Genomic DNA, 19,159 nt, shown 5'->3' on the forward strand with positions numbered 1-19,159 from the left:
TGAGTTTGGGGGGGGGGTGCATGCACTATTCACCCCAGTACAGATCACTTTCCTCATCTAATGTCAGGGCTTCATCCTTAAGGAGTGAGCAGCGGGTAGGGTTGTGCGGAGCCGTGGAGAAATGGCAAGCAGGTCTTCAAGTTCCCTCGTATACTCAGGGAAAGAAGAGTTCCACCACTGGGGAGAGGGCGAAGTGGAAGTAGGTCAGGTTGTACATCACTTATCTGGGGGAAGGCATGGACACAGGATGGATGTTTTATGTATTGTAAGGTGTTTGGCCTAGATGTTCTGGAAGATTCAGGTTTGAAAATAAAGTGACAAGATAAACGATTTTTAGGGATTAAAATTCACCTGGCAAGAGAAGCAGGATGACTTGTCTTCAGGTAATGGACAGATTTAGATCTATACGTGCTAAAGATGGATGGATTTTTTTTCTTGCTCCTAGTCTCTGCCCATGGCAGGCTCACAGGCGCTCCTCCTCCCCCACCTATGGGTCCTGCTCTCCCTGATCGTCCAGCAGGGCTCACAGCGCTCTGAGGGTGGAGGACACTGAGGGGACAAAGATGGGAACGCAAGTGCCCTCGAGATGTCAGAGCCAGAACTCGGGCCAACCATCCGGCCCGAGAGCACAAGTGGCAGCGCCCCCACCCCCAGGACCGTCACCAACTTGGCTTACATAGCAGCCTGCTTCCGGGCAACTCATTTGAAGTTCTATCTTTTCTGCCCTCTTTACAACAAAAAAGACGTGAAGCATGGGCCCCAAATGCAACGCCCAATGGAGGCAAGGATGGAAGTCTTCGGGTGGCTGGGGGCATATCCTGCCCTTGAGGGATCTACACTAACGGCCTGGGAGCTCAACTACAAAGGAAAAGAACAGAACTAAAACCACATACATGTGCAGAAAATGTGTGGCCAAAGATTGTGTCTCTAAGGCAAGGGTTATTAGAAAGTTTTCGAATGGTCTTAGGTCACTGGGTACAGATGTCCCTTCATAAAATAGAAATCTAGCTTTCAACCTCACAAGATTGGCTTTAGCTGTGATGATTTTATGGGCTGGGCAAAAATCACCAGCTCAGAGGCTGCATACACACCCATGTCTCCACAGTGCTTGGGGCAGAGGGCTCAGCGCCCAGAAAGTCAGCTTCCTCTCAGGTTCCGCAACCATCCCACCCTCGGCAAACCAGGCTCAAAGGTCAGATTTGCCCTGTTCCTATGGCCCAGGTGTCAGGAGCCTGGACGTCCCTATATCCCACTCCCCCCAACACAACTTTCTAGCCCCACCCCACCAACCTTCAAAACCCAGCCAAGAGGCCAGATCTCTCTGGAGGCCTTCCCTCAGCCCCTCCGCTCCCCTCTGAGCTCAAAGCCACCCCTCCCGCACCCATTAGGCTGAAAACATGAGGATGCTCATGAAAAATGAGGGTAGGAGTGGGGAATGCAAACAACCAAGTGTCCAAATTGGTTCCATAAGCCATGGAGCATGCACAGAATACTAGGTGGCCATTAAAAATCATGTTTCCATGAACTACGGAAGAGGAATGCCCCTAGCAAAAGATTAACTAGAACATAACCACTTTAAAATATAGTCCCAATCACGTAAAAATAGTCACCCTCATGTATGTTATATATGTAGGAAAAACAGGGGGACACTGAAATGTGCACGGAGGCTATGTCTTAATGGTGATTTTTAAACTTCTTTATATTTTTCCGGGGCGCCTGGGTGGTGCAGTCGTTAAGCGTCTGCCTTCGGCTCAGGGCGTGATCCTGGCGTTCTGGGATCGAGCCCCACATCAGGCTCCTCCGCTAGGAGCCTGCTTCTTCCTCTCCCACTCCCCCTGCTGTGTTCCCTCTCTCACTGGCTGTCTGTCAAATAAATAAATAAAATCTTAAAAAAAAAATAAACTTCTTTATATTTTTCCAAGTTCTGAAATTTTGCCTCAAACATTATAATAATCAGAATTAGATTTCTTTTTTTTTTTTCAGAATTAGATTTCTTAAGTGGAATCCTAATATTTACTAGTCCTAGGGCTGCATCCCCTCTTCTATTCTTGCCAAAATGTCACCTGACCTCTGCTTGAACTCTTCCGGAGATGGGGAACTTGCTACCTTTCTTCCTCATGAGAAGTGGAATCTGGCCTCCTCTAGCTCCCCTCACAGGCCACAGTTCCGCCTTCTGGACAACAGAGAACAAGGCTGCTTCCCACGTCCCCTTGGCAACACTTCAGAAGTTTGGAGGCAACGGCCAGGCTCCAGGCTTCACGTCCCTAACCCCAACAGCCTTCAGAGGACATTAGTGTCCCCCTGTCTCCCGCATCACTGTTTGCTTTCCTTGGGTACAACCCAGGCAGTGATGTCTGGAAAGTATAATTATGTCTCCGTGGCATTACCCACATTACATTTTATCGAGGGCAGGCGATTGCCAGTGTATCGGGGCAATGCTGCAGGCCTTCTTTCAACTAATCTCTACAACAACCCTATGACCCAGGAGCTAATCTCACACCTGTCTCACAGATGAGGAAAGTGAAGCATGCAGAAGCCAAGTTCTTTCCACCGTCACTTAACGGAAGTGCGATCAAGCGAGGACTGAAGCGGCACCGAGCCCTCTGTGCCCCGTGAGTAACTGAATGCAGAACCCCAGCTCTAAGGCCCACACCTTCAGTGTCCGTGGCTTGTTTCAGAATTCTGCACGCCTATGCCGGGCTCTTCCGGCTCATTCACTTCTGCATCCCTCCCTCTCTCTCCCCTGGCCTGCTACCTGGAAGTGCTCATGAAGGGCTCCCCGAAAGACGGACCCATTGAGAGCTCGTTGCCTGAGGCCAGCTGTGGGAGCAGTGCTGTGTGGGTTCTGACTCTCTGCTCAGGGCTGTGGTGTCGTGGCCAGAGCCAAAGTCCTGGGGACTGGGGAGTTCAGACGTCATACCAGGCGCACACACAGGGGGCTGACGGTGAGGCACTAGGTGCCCCTCCCCACCCCTGCCCAGGGGAGCCTAGTAAGCTACTGGGGATGGAAGGCCCCTCTGGACTCTCATGTCACTCCTGCAGGCAAATTCATGGCAAGTTTGTTTCCTCGGCCCCTCCCCTCTCTGTCCATCCTCCTCCCAGGTCCTCCTGGGGACATGAGCACATCACCCATGGTCTCAGTCAATACAGGTTTAGGAAGGACCAGACAGTGCGGATGGCTTCCTGAGCACCCACCTGCCAGGGACCCCACTCAAGCACCCATCAGGATTTCAACTGATCCCAATAAGGCGGTGACTTAGCCTCAGGTTGGGTCTCTTGGCTAAGGCCACCAGGCACAGTAGACTACAGAACTCAGCAAACCCTCTAATCCTTGAACTTGGAAGGACTGAGAGGTCCTACTGGTCAAGCCTCTGTCCGTAGCCAGGGTAGTCCCTGCTGAAAACTCCGGGCTCATTCCTTGCTGCCTGCCACCTCCCCTTTCCACAATGAGCCCCCAAATCCCGCACTTTCTCTGACTCAGCCTCCCCTCGGGCTCTTCTCTCTGCCTCGACTGTAACTCCTCCCAAACCTTCAACATGCAGTCGAGACATCCCCACAGCCCCTCCTCCCCCGTCCAAGGAGTCTTCCTGTATCTCTTGAGGCTGGCTGAGGTACTGCTGTCTCACCCCACCCCGGGCTCACCCCTAGCCTGGCTGTTTGGCCCTCATTTGCTCACTCAAATAGTTCCGCACACCTGGTCTGTAGGAGGCGATGAGCACCAGACAGGGGTGCAGAAAACCAGGCTCCGTTGAACAGCTTTGTCATCAACTGGCTTTATGACTTTGGGCACGTCACTCCTCCCTGAACCTCTGTGTCCTCACCTGTGGAGGGGCGAAGATTCGGCAGCCCAGCCTAGCTTCCAGGGCTTTTGTAAGGCCCGTGGGATGTGAAAGCTCTCTGTACACGGCCACTCAGGGTGAGTCACTATTGCCGTGACCTAATCCTTCCGTGGTGTGAGCTCATTTCTGTACATCCCATCCTTACAGCCCTGTGTCCCCTGGGGGACTGACAGCTGGCGGGGTTGGCCTTGGGAGCTTAGGCCTTCCGGGGTTTGGCACCTGGATGAGAAACTGGGCAGAAGCACAGCCCGGAGGGATGGAAACAGGCGTGAACTTTAAATGAACTGGCTTATAAATCCTGCCACACAGGGGCAGGGGCCTGGCATTGCTGGGGCAGGGAAGACATGCCAGACTGCCCTGAGGCAACAGACTGAAGGCTTTAATGCCAAAGAGCTTTGGAATCAATAAGAAGCCACTAGAAGCACAGAGTAGAGGTAGAGACAAAGAGCACTGGACCAGGGGGCTGGATACCTGGGTTCCACTCTAAGTTACTTTGTGACCTCAGTCAAAACCCTTCCCATCTCCAGGCCTTACCCTCTGATCTGTGCATCAGCCCAGGTGGTACCCAGGGCCCTTTCCCACTGGGAGAGTCTGTGTGGGCTTTACTGGCCTTTCACAGCTTGGCGGTGGGGGGGGGGGGGGTCGTCCAGTTCAGGCTGTGCCAAGAACAGACAGGGACAGCTGGTAAGGCTCGTGGAAGGGCAAGGAGGCAGGGGAACCCATGCTCACTGTGGAACGGTCAGGCCTGGAATTCACTCTTGGCCCACTTTGCAGAAAGAGACGTTGACACAGGGACAGAGAACACAGACTCTCAGACCCTTAGAAATCATCACTGGCTCCATTCTGGGTCTCAAGCCAGGCTCAGCTTTCTCTGCTCACCATCCCTGTCAGCCAGCCCCCTGCTCCCACTGCTGCAGGCAAGGCTCAGTTTCCCTGTTGGAGTAAGGGAAGACAGGAGGGTTTCCTGGTCAGAGCTTGGTGAGGTTTTTGGAACTAGGAATAAAGGAGGAGCAAGAGGCATTGTACTTGGGGTGAAAACGCTCCCTGAACTGGCACAGGGCGGGGAAAGCTTGCCTTGGCCCCAGTAAAGCAAGAGAGAGAAAGGGAGAGGGAGAGGGAGAGGGAGAAGGAGAGGGAGAGGGAGAGGGAGAAGGAGAGGGAGAGGGAGGGAGGGAGAGAGAGAGAGAGAGAGAGAGAGAGAGAGAGAGAGAGAGATTCAAGTTTTATGAAAAATAACTACATTTGGTTGCAGTGTGGCACCTCTCGGGGTCTCTAGAGGACTGCTCATCAAGTTTATGGGACCACCTACTCCCACCTGGCTGAAAAGCAGGGAGTAGTAGGAAGAAGGGTTAGAAGTGGAGGGTCCTCCCTTCCCTCTCTGCGCCTCGGGTGTCCCCCGAGGAAGCTGTCCTCTGGCTCCAGGATCTGACCTTCTGTGCTGGTCAGAACCCAAGGGGCACCTGGTCCCACTGTCAGAAACCCGAGTAGAGTCCCCTGGGCCCTAACCCAGCTCCGAGGCCCCTCGGGGGAGGGGCAGGAAGGAAAGGAAGGGCAGCAGCAGGCGGTAGATCTCCTCCCTCTTTGGCCCCTCCCAGCTACCCCCAGGACAGCCCACAGGCACCGGCTCTGGGGCCTGAAGAGGCTCGAGACCCGCGCGTCGCAAACTTTAGAGCCTGTTGTAATCACCTGGACATCTCGTTAAAAGGCAGGTTTTATTTTAGCATGTCCGGGGCAGAGCCTGAGATTCTGCATTGCAAACAGGTCCCGGGTGGTGCCGCTGCCGTAAATCCGTGGACCATTCTGCGAGCAGCCGCCTCAGAGATTGTGTGCCTCAGAGCGGTGGGAAAAGCGGAAGGCCCAGAGAGGTCAAGTCACTCATCCGTGGCCACACAGCGAGCAGCCCCAGACGGAAGGAAAAGGGCACCTGCCATAGCACTAGACATTTCCCCATTCGGGCAGCCGGAATGAGCTGCGCTCCCCCGGCCCCGGGGCCGTGTCGGTAAACTCGGCTGCCCCGCACCGCTCAGCCCGGGGCCGGGGCTAAGAGCGCCGCCCGGCCGAGCTTTCCCCGCCTCCCTCCGCGCCGGCCTCTCGCCGTCCTCCGCGCGGCACCCCGGGACGACCGGAGGGGGCCCGCGGCGCCCAGAGTCCCTGCGGCGGAGCGGTTCCGCACCCTCCTCCCCTCCCGAGGCAAACTTCGCCGCCCGAGCCCTTTACCTTTTTGGGGGCTTTGCAGCAGCTCAGCCGGCTGTGTCTGCAGCCCATCCTCCTCCGGGGACTCCCGGACGCCGCCTCCCAACTCCGGGGACGCCCCCGGAGGACCCAGCCGTCGCGGCCCCGCTGAACGCTGCCCGCCCGCCGGCCGGGGCTGCCGGCGAGACCCTGAAACTGAACCTGGAAGCGCAGACTTGAGCCGGAGCTGGGGCGGCCGCGCGCCGTAAATACCCGAAGAGCAGGGCCTCCGCGAAGCCCGCGGGGTTCGCGGTGCCGCCGCCCGAGGCAGGTGACCAGAATCTCTGTAAAAGATAACAACCTTGGGCCGGGGCAGAAGAGATCCCTAGAAACAACGGCTGCTTTTCCAGGCCCTTGGCAGAGAAAAGGCCAGGAAAAAAATTAAAACAGTTACTTGGAAAACACAACAGCTACCATTTCTTTAGAGCTGTTTCTGTGCCGGCTACATTGTACATATTACTTTATCTTTTTCCATCTCTTTGCAACAAAGGTATTATTCCTTCCACATTACAAGTCAGGAAGATGAGGCTCAGAGACATGATTTGCCTAAGTTCGCATTGCTAGTGAGAACCAGTGCCCAAATAAATTCCAATTCTCACTCCAGAAACGAAGCTTTGAACCACTTCCCTACAAATACATAATGATACTTAGTTTAATTGTAATGCCTCTTCACTTCTGGGTGAGTAGTTCTTTCCAGCTCACAAGCATCTGTAACACTCTGTCCACCTTGGATAGTTGTTACCCATTACAACACCTTGCCAAGCAGACAACAGATGCCCTGGGAATAAGGGACATGTCACTGCCTGGGGAAGAGAACTTTTATTTACCCTCACTCTCTTACTAGCTGAGGTTTCTGAGAGTGGCAATGCAGCAAAAACACACCTATCTTTGAAAATCAGTGTGCATGTGTATCTGTGTGTCTATTAGCAAATGATACCAGGCCAGAGACATTTGGGAAGGTATGCAAATTCGAGAGGGACTTACAGTCATGAATAAGGAAAGAGTATGAGACTACAAGGGAACTTCCTCCTCCACAGAGTGTAAGACCAATTGTAGCACTTTCTAAGGAAGGAAACCAAGGACACAGATGATATGAGGTCCTTGGAAGGAAGAATAATATAGGACAAAGTGTGGCTACAAATATAGGCTACAAAGTGTGGTCCCCAAATCAACAGCATCTGCACTACGGGGACAGCTCTGTTCGAAATACAGATTATCAGGCCCCACCCAAATCTACAGATCCCAGACTCGGGATGGAGCTAAGGAATCTAGTTTCACAAGCCTGGCGGGTGATTCTGACCCCTGCTAAAGTTTGAAAACCACTGCGTAGAATGTGCTAAACAGATAATGAGGAAAGAGTATCCCCTTCAATTTACAATGTTTATTGAAACAGTGCTCAGGATTTAAAAACAAATTAAATGAACTAACAGGCAAAACCCAAAAAAATCAAAATATCCAAGAAAAAGGAGCTTGTTTAAATAAATTAGGGCATATCTATAAAAACACAAAGTCATGTAACCAGTAAAAATACTGATGAGGATGAATTTTCTTTTAATTAAAAGAAATAACAAATCCACTCTTATTTTTAAAAAGTATTAATAGTGATTACCTCTGTAGAGGTGAGATTTTAGATATTTTAAAAAATGAGTATATACTTACGACTATTGTTGTAAGATCACTATTGTGAGAAGAAAAGTTTAAAAAAAATGTCTCTAAATCCATTCATAAGACTGAGACTAGTTTTTCACCACCAAGTGACTACATTGGTTAATATATGAAATCCCAAAGAAAGGGACAACGGACGTTGTAAAATTAACTAGGTAGAAAAGAAAAAAAATAAATAAAGGGCAAAACAGCCAAAAATGTGTGGGGAGATCATAACCACGAGTGCCCTGTTTGATCCTCAACCAGTTGCCTCCCCTTTTGGAGAGTTTCCCATCTGAACACTGAAGAGTTGCACTTTCCAAAATGGATCTGAAATTTTAGTGCCAACAATTGAAATCGGTGGCTTGGGCTGGTGGGTAGGAACTAGGAAGGCAAATTCTATTCCTGGAGCCTCTGTTCTCAAGAGCTCCTGCCTCCAGCTTCTTTGAGCTTCCTGGGAGACCCGGGCTCAGATTTCCCACTTTCATACAACAACTGGCTTTTTGGTGATATGCTTTAAAGCTCCTGTCTAAGAAAAAACTCTAAAGAGGTGGGGTTTTTTTTTGTTTTTTGTTTTTTTTTTAAAAGTAACTTGAGTTTGAGTAAGTGGCTAATGACATGTTCAGTGGTTGATGTACCAGTCAGGTTAGGTTAGGTTTTGCTGAGGTAACGTAACATCAAATATGCAGTGACTTATCATGAGTGAAGCTAAGTTTTGCTCCCACTACATGTCCAGCATGGGGAGGCAGGGGACTCTGCTGCACACAGGCATTCTACACCAGCCTGTGAAGCACGCATCTCAGCACTAGGCCTTCAAGTTTTGCCAGGGCACCAGAAGAGCGTGTACAGAGAATGATGCAAAGGGTCTAAAATGCGTCCACTCAGAGGTGACACACATTAAGTCCACTCACATTTATTGGCCAAAGCAAGTCACATGGTCATGCTCAACTTAAGGGGGATGGGAAAGGACAATGTGTACCCAGAAGGAGAGGAGAACGAGAAACACTGGTGAACAGCAGCAATGTCTACCATAGTGAGCCATCAACAAGCAGGTACAATGCGCCCATCTCTTGGGCAGGGAGGGTGACTGACTCATCCTGGTTTGCTCAGGATTTCTGCACTTTTAGCTCTGAAAGTCCCATGTCTCCTCAGTCCTGGGTCCACTGGGATGATTGGTCACCCTTTGGGCAAGGCATGGTGAAAGTACAAGGGAAAGAGACTCAGTTCTTGCCCTTGAATTAGTTATAATCTGCTCCCCCCCCCCACATTAGACCTATACATAGAAAAAGAGGGGGAATAATACAAAACAGATTATAAAGCTAATGTTAAGTTATGGTAAGTATTAGTATTAAAAGAAGAAAAGAAACCATGGTGGATAGGGTTAGGGAAGGAGGACTTCCTGGAGGAATACCAGTGCCAAAGGATGTTCATGCTGAAAGGAATCCTACAATCACAGGTTGGCTTCTGTTGCTTGTAACTAAGACAAATTTCTATAATAATTTCCCTTCTAGGTGTTTGTGCAGTCTATGTTTTTGTCTTACCAGAAATGGGGAGATCACTACCCATCTTCCCATATCTAGGGGAAGAGGAGAAGCAGAAAGGAGCAATTACAAGGGGAAGGAAGAGCATGAGTCCAGTCAGGGTAGAGGGTGGAGGCTGGGGAGCTGGGGGATGAGGAATTAGAGCTGGTGGCTAGGTTGTGTGTAAGGGGACAAAAGTCGGGGATGGGGCGGGATCTGTGCCACCCTTCTCTGTGGTTATAGTTCCACTTAACACCAAGCAGCAGCTCAAATGCCCTCTCCTCCCGAAAGCCTGTGGCACCTGTTCCACAGGTCTCTTGGCACACGCATGGTTTTCCTCCAAGTTATACTTGTTTGCGGACTCTGTGTGTCCTCCCTCGTAGACTAAGGGTGACACAGCTCCTCCCTCCTTACCCACCCGGGTACTTAGTAGATTGTGGCAGAGACTTCCATTCTTCCCTCTTCCTTAGTTATAGAACCATCCTATTCTCCGGGCAGCAATGTGTGGACTAACGGGGGTACTTGCCCAGCTTCCCTTGCATCTAGGGTCTAGGGTGGCTGGTGATATGTAAAGGGAAATTACTGGCGGGGGCTTCCAGGAAAACTTATTTTTTTTAAGTGAGAGAGAGAGAGGAGAGGCAGAAGGAGAGGTAGAGGTAGACAGAGAATCCCAAGCAGGCTCCATGCCCAGCACAGAGCCCGACACGGGGCGGATCCCAGGATCCCAAGATCACAACCAGAGCTGAAATCAAGAGTTAGAGGCTCAACCCACTGAGCCACCCAGGCGCCCCTCCAGGAAAATTTCTAATAAGGAAATGACTCAGCTGGGAAGAGGGCTCCCCCTTTTCCTTGACCCCACCCCTTTTTCCTGCCTGGAATACAGACATGATGGCTGACTTCCAGCAGCCATGTTATTACCCAGAGCAAAAAGATAGGAGCCTGGATCTCTGACGAATTTATCGAGCCCGCATAGCAGCCTTGATCAGTTACTTCCTAATTTTTTCGCACAATAGAATAAAAAACAAATTTGTTTAAGCCACTGCCACTGAGATTCTGTCACTAGCAGCAGAAGGCAATTTCTAACCAATTCATAGGTCACTAATTAAGGTTTATTATATGGAACTTAATTAGAATATTTTCCTTTTGGAGACCCCAACTTCAGTTCTGAAGGTAGGAAGTGAGACTCTGCTGAGGAAGGTTTGCCAGAACTTTGATGGAAATATTGGTTTTGATAGCTTCCTCTTAAAATTATATATAAGAGAAAAAAAATGAGAGAAAACATAAATTTTTGAGCCTTTAGGCTTTTTGTTGTTGTTAAGTAAGCTCTACCCCAAGGTGGGCTTGAACTCATGACTCTGGGGTCCTGCGTAGCATGTTCTACTGACTGAGCCGACCAGGCACCCTGAGTCTTTGCGCTTCTACTGAAGTATTTCTCAAGGCATGGGCACGCTCATGCACTTTGGAATCCTCTGGAGTCCTCCCTCTTTTCCTCCCTCTTTTTATGTATCAGGAACTGGCGAATCGAGTCTAAGGAATTTTCATACTAAAGTTTGAGCCTTATGGCTCCAGTGGTTGTGGTGGGTCATCATCTCACCAGGGAGTCGAGTTGCTACCTTAATTATATTGGATTGTGTTGAACTGAATTAATGGGGAAGTTTTTGGAAAGGAGAACGGAGCCTGAGTAATGCTAATTAGCGAGAAGCCACCTCTGCCCATTTTCCCAGGAGCTCTGTGGCTTGGGATTTGGGGCTGTCTTGGGAGAGCAGGCAGGTAAGAGTCACTTTACCATTTCTTTATCAAGAGTTGATGCATATCAGTAATCTGGTTAGTGCTCTCTCTGTCGGATGAAGTTCAGATGGAAGTTCTCAAGGATCTTAGATGTAACACAGACTAGCAGAGGCGTAACATCCCGCAGGGATTTTCTCCAAGGAAAACTGCCCAGCACTTTAAGTGGGTTCTAGGGTCTGCAAACTACTAGTAATGAACAGGAGTGGACATGTCTTCACATCAGTGGTTCTTAAATGTGGTTCAGGGATTGGCGGCACCCCCATCTCCTGGGAAATTGTTAGAAATTCTTGTCCCCACCCCCAACCAGCTGAATCAGAAACGCTGGGTGCGGCGCGCAGGCATCTGTGTTGTACAAGTCCTTCAGGTCAGTTGGCTGTGGGCTTATGTTTGAGTAGCTTTGACCTTTATGTCCTCTTCATGACTGATGGTGATTTTTTAAAAAATGGGTAGAGGGATGAGGTAGAGAGGGAGGTCCAGGGCTCAGTGAGTCTATGTGTGAGCCCCATTTTCCATGTTTGGGACATCCTTGGCTGGGCTGGTGTCTAGGTCTCCCCTTCCTATAACCTCCATGTGAAACTCAGGGGACTGTGCTGTGGGTTCTGAGCCAGGCCCTGAGTCATTTCACCTCTAGAACTAAGAGTGAGTCCTTCTGGAGGGAGTCCTCTGATGACCAGTTTGCTGATTTAAATGTAACTGAAACGAGCAGGACTGCAGCCCTAGCTGGGGGCTTTCCGGATCAGAGATGGATATTCACATGTCTGGCGCGCCTAAGTCTGAAATGGACATTCCCTCCCACGTGCCCCGTTGTCCCCCTTATCAGAGGATGGCTCGTACCTTCTGCAGGTTTCTACCCGATATCATGTTCTTGATTCCATTCCATTTCAGACATATTTACTGTATATCCTTGTTGGTGGGATCACAGTTTCTCACAGCCCACCTCATTCTTCAGTTTGGAAAATGAGCACTTGTCCACCTACGTCAGTCGCTATGTATTCACAACTTAAGCCACCCTTTCGCAACAGATGACTGCCCCATCCCCGCCTCCCAGTCCTCCTAGCCCTGATGCCACCCTCCTTGCTCCATCCCAACGAGAGCATCTTACCTGTGGGAAAGTAACTGGAATGAGAGTCAGAAGATGGTGAAGACGACACTCGGCTTCCCAAGACCAAAACTGGAACACGTGATTTGACAAATGAATTTGTGACATTTATATATTTTTTATTGACTGGATTCTATTCATTCATTTACTCTTTAGCAATATATTGGAATTTCTGGGATACCTAAACAGTTTACAGGGACAAGGAAATCAAATATTGGTAAATGGGAGGGGCCCAGAACACATGTGAGAAATGATGCAGGGCCAAGGCTTAAAACCTAAATGTCTACAGGGCGGGATAGGTACATGAATGAGGAGGGGGCCAGCAGGAGATGGGGGTGGGGTGCAAACTGGGGATAGCCATCTAAAAGGAGCACTGGTGGGTGTGCTGCCGTGGATGGGGGTTAGAAGGCTGTGAAGGCCCAGGCTGGCCTGGCTTTCCAATTGTTCCAGAGAAACTAGAAATCTGTCTTTGTTTTATTTTGGTTTTTAATGTAAAATCTGCCCCCTCAAACCATCATGCAAACTAAACAAAATACTTGCAGAAGGTTACGTTACAGGGGTGCCTGGTGGCTCAGGTCATGATCCCAGGGTCCCGGGATCGAGCCCTGCGTCAGGCTCCCTGCTCAGCAGAGAGCCTGCTTCTCTCTCTGTTCCTCACCCACTTGTGCTCTCTCTCTCTCTTTCAAATAAAATAAATAAAATCTTAAAAAAAAATAAAAAGGTTACCCTGCCCCCGGTATACAAGTAATGTAACAAGGGGTATGAAAAAATACCATGAAGCAGGAGGAGTAACAAATTCTGTCTGGGAGAGAGCAGCGCAGGACTGGCTTCCCCAAGGGTGTGATGTTTGAGGGGGGCTGGGCAGATTAAGTAGGGGTTCTTCTTGTCAAGAAAGTGATGGATGTAGCTAACCTTACTGTGGTGGTAATTTTGCGATATATACATGTATAAAATTAAAATTAAAAAAAAGAAAGAAAGAGAGTAGGGAAGAGCTTTCAGGCCTCGTGCTATGTGGGTTTTCAGGGGGGCTCAGTGGCTCAGTGTGGCTGGAGGGCTGGCGAATGCGGGGAGCGAGGGAGGTGCAGATAGGTAGGAGAGACCTTGAAGGCCCAGCTTTTACCTTGCCCTGTGGGCAGTGGGAGCGGCATGATGAGACTGGTGTTATAAATGGTCACTGGGGGCTCTGGAGGAGGGTAGACAGAGCGCTCTGGCCTAGAGCCGTCAAATATCTACCGGAATGGTTCAGGAGAGAACTGGTGCTGACCCAACAGGCACTTCAGTCCAAGAGGACAGCAGCCCCCAGGTCCAGCTCAGGCCCTGCCCTCTCTGAGCTCCCAGCCTGATATAATATGGTAACTACGGTGGGCAGGCGCTGCAGAGTATGGGGCGCCCCGGGTAGGCGGAGAGCAGTTTCCTCCCCTCTTAGCCTGGGAGGTGGCAACCAGCAGCCAGCAGCCAGCAGTGTTGTGGTTACCAGGGCCTTGGGTTACAACACATGTTTGTTTTTTTAAAAAAACGTTGCAATACCTTTTAAATCAGGGCCCTGGACAGGATCCAAGGACAGTAGCAAGGACCAGCCCCTTGGCACTCCTTAAAGAAGCAGCCACAGAGGTGGTAGCCTCAGGAGCCTGGATTTCTGGAAGAGCCTGAGTCCAGGCAGGACTTGGAAGCTGGGGCAAGCCTGGAAGCAGATCATATCTCCAGCTCACCCCATTCCCCCTCTTCCTTCCTCAAGGCACTTTTGCATCCACAAGGCATTTGAAGATGATCGGTCTCCCAAGCTGTCTTGAAAAACCAGAGGCAGTGGGTGGAGGCATCCAGGAATGTAAAGTCCATCTCTTTGGGTGGAAAGACCTTCCCACTGGTCCAAGATTCAGGGGTCTAGTTTTTTTTTGTTTTTGTTTTTTAAGATTTTATTTATTTATTTGACAGAGAGAGAGAGAGACACGGCCAGATAGAGAGGGAACACAAGCAGGGGGAGTGGGAGAGGAAGACGCAGGCTCCCAGTGGAGGAGCCTGATGTGGGGCTCGATCCCATAATGCCAGGATCACGCCCTGAGCCGAAGGCAGACGCTTAACAACTGAGCCACCCAGGCACCCCTCAGGGGTCTAGTTTGACAGGAAGTGAGTGCCCCATGGCAAGAGGTATGCAAACAGAAGCGCCCATTGGTAGGGCATGTTAGAGAAGGCATGCAAGGATCTGCTGGGGTAGAGATCCTGAAACAAGGGATGCTCCGATCCATTCTCATTATCACGGGAAGAGATCTTTGTTGTGGTCCCTTTTCAGAGACAGAACTTATTCCTCAAACGAGTCGATACTGGGATTCAAGACACTTTCATTCTGGTGCACTGTTGGTGGGAACGTAAAATGGTGCAATCACTATGGAAAACAGTGTGGAGTTTCCTTTCAAAATTAAAAATACGGTAATATGATCCAGTAATCTCACTTCTGGATATATATCCAAAAGAACTGAAATCAGGTGTCTGATGTCTGCACACCCATGTTTATTGCAACATTATTCACAATAGTTAAGATATGGAAACAACCCAAATGTCCACCGACAGAATAGGTAAAGAAAATGTGGTACGTGCATACAGTGGACTACGAGCCTGGAGAAAGAAGGACATTCTGCCGCTTGTGCCAACACGGATGGCCCTGAAGGACATCGCGCTGAGTGAAATAAACCAGTCACAGAGGGACAGGTCCTGCAGGATTCTGCTTCTCTGTGGAGCCTCAGCTAGGCAAACGCAGAAGCAGAGAGTAGCGAGGTGGTTCTCGAGATCTGGGGTGCAACACCGTGCCTAGAGTTAGCAACTCTCAGTGGTGCACGTCAACGTTTGTTAACAGCGGGGCTCTTACGCTAAGTGTTCTCACCACAAAAACAAAAGGAAAAATAAACGAGCACAAGGAGACTTAGGGAAGTGATGGATATGTTTCTCACCTTGACTGTGGTGATGGTTTCAGGGGTATGTGCATATGCCCAAACTCATGGAATTGTACACATTAAAAATGTGCAGTTCTTTCTGCATGGATTATACCTCAAGAAAGTTGTTTTTATTTATTTTATTTAAAGATTTTATTTATTTATTAGAGAGAGAGCACAAACATCAGTCAGAGGGAGAAGCCAGCCCTCCCCCCCCCCCCCCCCGCAACAAGGAGCCCAATGAGGACTCAATCCCAGGACCCTGGGATCATGACCTGAGCTGAAGACAGATGCTTAACCGACTGAGCCACCCAGGCATCCCAAGAAAGTTGTGTTTTTTTCTTTTTTTTTTTTTAAAGAGACTTTCATTCTGATCCTTGGCTTGCTACTGATTTGCATTTTGACCCTGGATTAATTCACATGCATTCACTTCTCTGGCCTCACATCCCTGCCCCATGTTTGACCGAGTGCCTGGCATGGAGTGAACTCAAGCAAAGATTTGTTGAACACATGATGAATGGATTAATTGATTGGATTGGGTCTGAAGTTGGATCGGGATCCATGGGCTTCAGAGGTTACGCGAACCTCTTGAAATTTCATTCACAATTGTGTATGTATGAATGGTCCCATTTTTTCCTGGATACGGTCAATCGCTTTAGTCACCATTACTATCATTTATTGATGATTTATGACGATACGCTGAAGTCTACATCCTTTATCACATGTAATCATCAGAGCCACCCACTGTATGAAAGTGAAAACCCAGGTTCGAGGAGTGTTAAGGAGTTGCTTAGGGTCATATGCCGGATCAGACAGTTGTCAGCCAGACTTCCCAACCTGAGCTCTAAACCACTGTGAAGAATCACTCCAGCTTCTCAAAGAAATATGTGACCCAGAAGGCCAAGAGAAAACATTCTAAGACCCCCAAGAGCTTTATTTCTTTGCAGGACTGTGGGGAATGGGGGACAAAGGGTGGAGGTGGAGGACAGAAGCAACCAGCCGAGCAGGACAGCGCCCACGCCAGCAAGGCTGCTATTTAGAGCAGCCCCAGAGCCCCCAGAAAGGATGATAAGGGGGCAGGCAGGGGAAAGCAGTTGTAAAAGGAGCCCGAGGAGGGGGAGGGGGCTATCTCCTCCCCCGCCCCTGCTGCCTCCAGCTCACTCTGTCGCCTGATGTCTAAATAAGGCTTACAGGCACATTCTAGGCAGCTAAAAATAAACTCCTGCTCCCCCTCCTGCCCTTGGGCTCTGGCGACCTCCCCAGCCCCGTCAGGGTTCCCCTGGGCAGGACGAGCTCTCCGGAGCACGCCCTCTGAGCTATAGAATCGTGCTCCGCTGGGGACCCTGGGGTTCTGATGGGTGTTCTTCCTGCTGCAAGAGAGATCCTACACGTCGGGATTCCTGAGTCCTACTCTTGGCTCTGCCCTAACAAACCTGGACAAGTCCCTCTTTTCTCTGAACTCAGTCTTCACTCAGATAAAATGCGGGCATTGGAATAATGATATAAAACCCTGGCATTTTTGAATGAAGTCGGGATCCCACACTCTGGGGTTAAAGTTCAGTTTGTCCACGGAGGTTCTTTAGGGTACATCTGTCTGGCAGACTTATTTTTAGCTCACGCGGTATTTTATAACGATCTGAATTAGCTGCCCACACTTAACGATTTGAAGAATTCACATAAAGTTTTGTCTTTCCAGCTTCCCTTGAAAAATCAGATCTGTCCACACTGGGCTGGCTCGTCGGCCAACAAAAGCTCGAATTGGGTAACGGCCGCCCCCTGCCGGCTGGATGGATGTACTACAGGTGGCCGCCTACAGGCTCACCCAGGTTTCCGCCCAGCCCTGCAAGCAGCAAGACCGTGTGAGGAGCTCTGGAGCGCTGGCGGTGAGTACTTAGAGCGCGGGCCCATTCAGTTTTGCTTCGCCAGGCACGAGACCCTTTCATTGCTCTACCCGGTAAATACTTGTTGAATGAATGAGCGAGACAGCTAATGGAATGCTTTGAAAACTGTAAAGGACTCGTGTAGAGGTTGGGACGATGGTCCTGGCTAGCAGAAGTCTGGTGCCAGCCAGGGCTTTGCTAGCCCCTGCCCCAGAGTCCAGGTCCCAGGTTCTAATGATGTGGGAAACAAAGGCAGAAGGAAATGTAGATAAAATTAAATGTCCTTATAACCTGCAGCGCATGGACAAATACTTGAGGCAGGCAGAGTATAACCTTCTTCCAGGAAGCTCCCAGCAGTCTTAAAGCCTTGCTAGAGGGAAAAAAACCTTGGTTTGACTATAACAAGGCTTCAGGTTTCCAGCATCTTCTTTTAGCATATGAAAATCCTTTTGGAACTTCCCTTATCTTTATTTCCCTCAGCCCCAAAGTTTATCATCCGTTGCTCTTTACAATCCTGGGGCGGCAGCCGCTCTTTCTGCCCGTGGGTCCTGTCCCTGTGCTTTAATAAAACCACCTTTTTGCACCAAAGAAGTCTCAAGAATTTTTTCTTGGTCTTCGGGTCTGGACCCCACCAACCTCACCTGTATTCCAAAACTACATCACTAAGAAGCGGCAAGATTCTTATACTCCCACCCACAACCCCCAACCCTGTTGGGAGTTACCAGACAATTAAGGTTCTTTTAAAGACATTGCCTGGACCTCCTGAGAAGTCAGGGGGATTGTCCTTGGTTGGAAAATTACTGACAGAAACAGCCAAGGTCTGTTAGACTCAATCTTTCAGAGCTACCTCGGAGACAAGTGCAGGGAGCAGAGAAAGCAGCAGGAGGGACGAAGGGTAGGAAAGGTAGAGCAGAGCTTTTTAAAGAACAGGCTTCTGGTCAGCCTGCTTGGATTCACCCAACTCACTGGAGCTGGACGCTGCTTCTGGACTGACCCTCAGACGTCATGAAAGCCATCTCGCCTCAACATGCAGTAGCGTAATGTGCAGAGAAGAGAACCCAGGAACGCCAGGCTGTGTCTTTCCTGCTCTGTCTCAGTAAACCAGGAGGAGTCACCCGACGCCTTCCTTGGAAGGAAGCAGTGACTCTGTATCCTATCTCTGCCACTCAATGGTGGAGGAAAGTCAGTCAGTCTGGACCCTTGCTACTCTCATTGTGGTCCTCAGACCAGCAGCGTTGGCTTCAAGGGGAGTTTGTTAGAAATGCACATTCTTGGGCTCCACCTCAGACCTGGGGAATCATAATCTCCATTTTAACGAGATCCCAGGTGTTTTGCGTGCATTTTACCGTTAGGTAAAAGCAGCTTTAAACCAGTGGTTCTCAGTGTTGGCTTCACCTTAGAATCCCCTCGGGGGACTTTTAAAAATGCTGATGTCTGGGATGCCTGGGTGGCTCAGTTGGTTAGGCATTCAACTCTTGATTTCGGCTCAGGTCATGATCTCAGGGTCGTGAGATTGAGCCCTCCATTGGGCTCCACCCTCAGTGGAGAGTCTGCTTGAGATTCTCTCCTTCTCCCTCTGCCTCTCCCCCACAAAATCAATCAATCAATCAATCAATTTTTTTTAAATGCTGGTGTCTGGGTCCCACCCTCGGGGGCAGCCTGGGCATGGGCTCTCAGGTAATTTGTTAAAGCTCCTCGGGTGATCTCAGTGTGTGCCAGTACTGAGACCACAGCTCTAGGCAAAGGCTCTAAGGCGATGAGAATCTTTCGGAGTCAGAGCCATGCAAATTTGTACAGGGGCCTCCCACCCTGGACCCTCAGACTCAGGCTGGTGGGGGAGGTCAGGTCGGCCTGGCTGGTGCTCAGAGGCACCTTCCCCTAGCAGCCAGACCAGGCCAACCCCTGCCCCCCAGGTCATTGTCAGGCTACCAGGTGTTCAGGTTTCAGACGGGTGGGGTGAGAAGGAGGTGGTGCTCCTCTGAGCTCCGCAATCCCGCCCAGCGGTGTGGCTCTGACCCGGGAGACTAGAAGGCATTGCCTAAAGTCAGAAATACCACTTACCATTTAGAGAAAAATTTTTGGCTTCAATGCGAAACTGTTCATTGCCTAGAGCATCCCCTTCCAATATGTGCTTGTGAATCTATGGGTGGCGGCCTGTCCCTTTCATTGCCTCTGAAGTTGGAGATAACGCATGACACTGGAAAATCCTCTTGCTTAGGGACATGTAAATGCT

The 19,159-nt window shown here is 49.9% G+C and overlaps 1 protein-coding gene across 1 annotated transcript in view; it reads right to left on the reverse strand.

The window, feature by feature from the left end:
- CCDC69 (coiled-coil domain containing 69) overlaps positions 1–9,777 on the reverse strand; it is a 43,919-nt gene extending 34,142 nt beyond the window's left edge. The window contains exons 1-2 of the mRNA XM_057312392.1: positions 9,750–9,777; positions 6,057–6,355 (exon numbers count right to left, since the gene is read on the reverse strand). Of these exons, the coding sequence (XP_057168375.1) occupies positions 6,057–6,355; positions 9,750–9,777 (327 nt within the window). The remainder of the gene's footprint in view (positions 1–6,056; positions 6,356–9,749) is intronic.
- Positions 9,778–19,159: the final 9,382 nt, after the last annotated feature.

This window comes from Ursus arctos, unplaced genomic scaffold (genome assembly GCF_023065955.2).
Source record: "Ursus arctos isolate Adak ecotype North America unplaced genomic scaffold, UrsArc2.0 scaffold_15, whole genome shotgun sequence".
NCBI classification, from domain to species: domain Eukaryota; kingdom Metazoa; phylum Chordata; class Mammalia; order Carnivora; family Ursidae; genus Ursus; species Ursus arctos.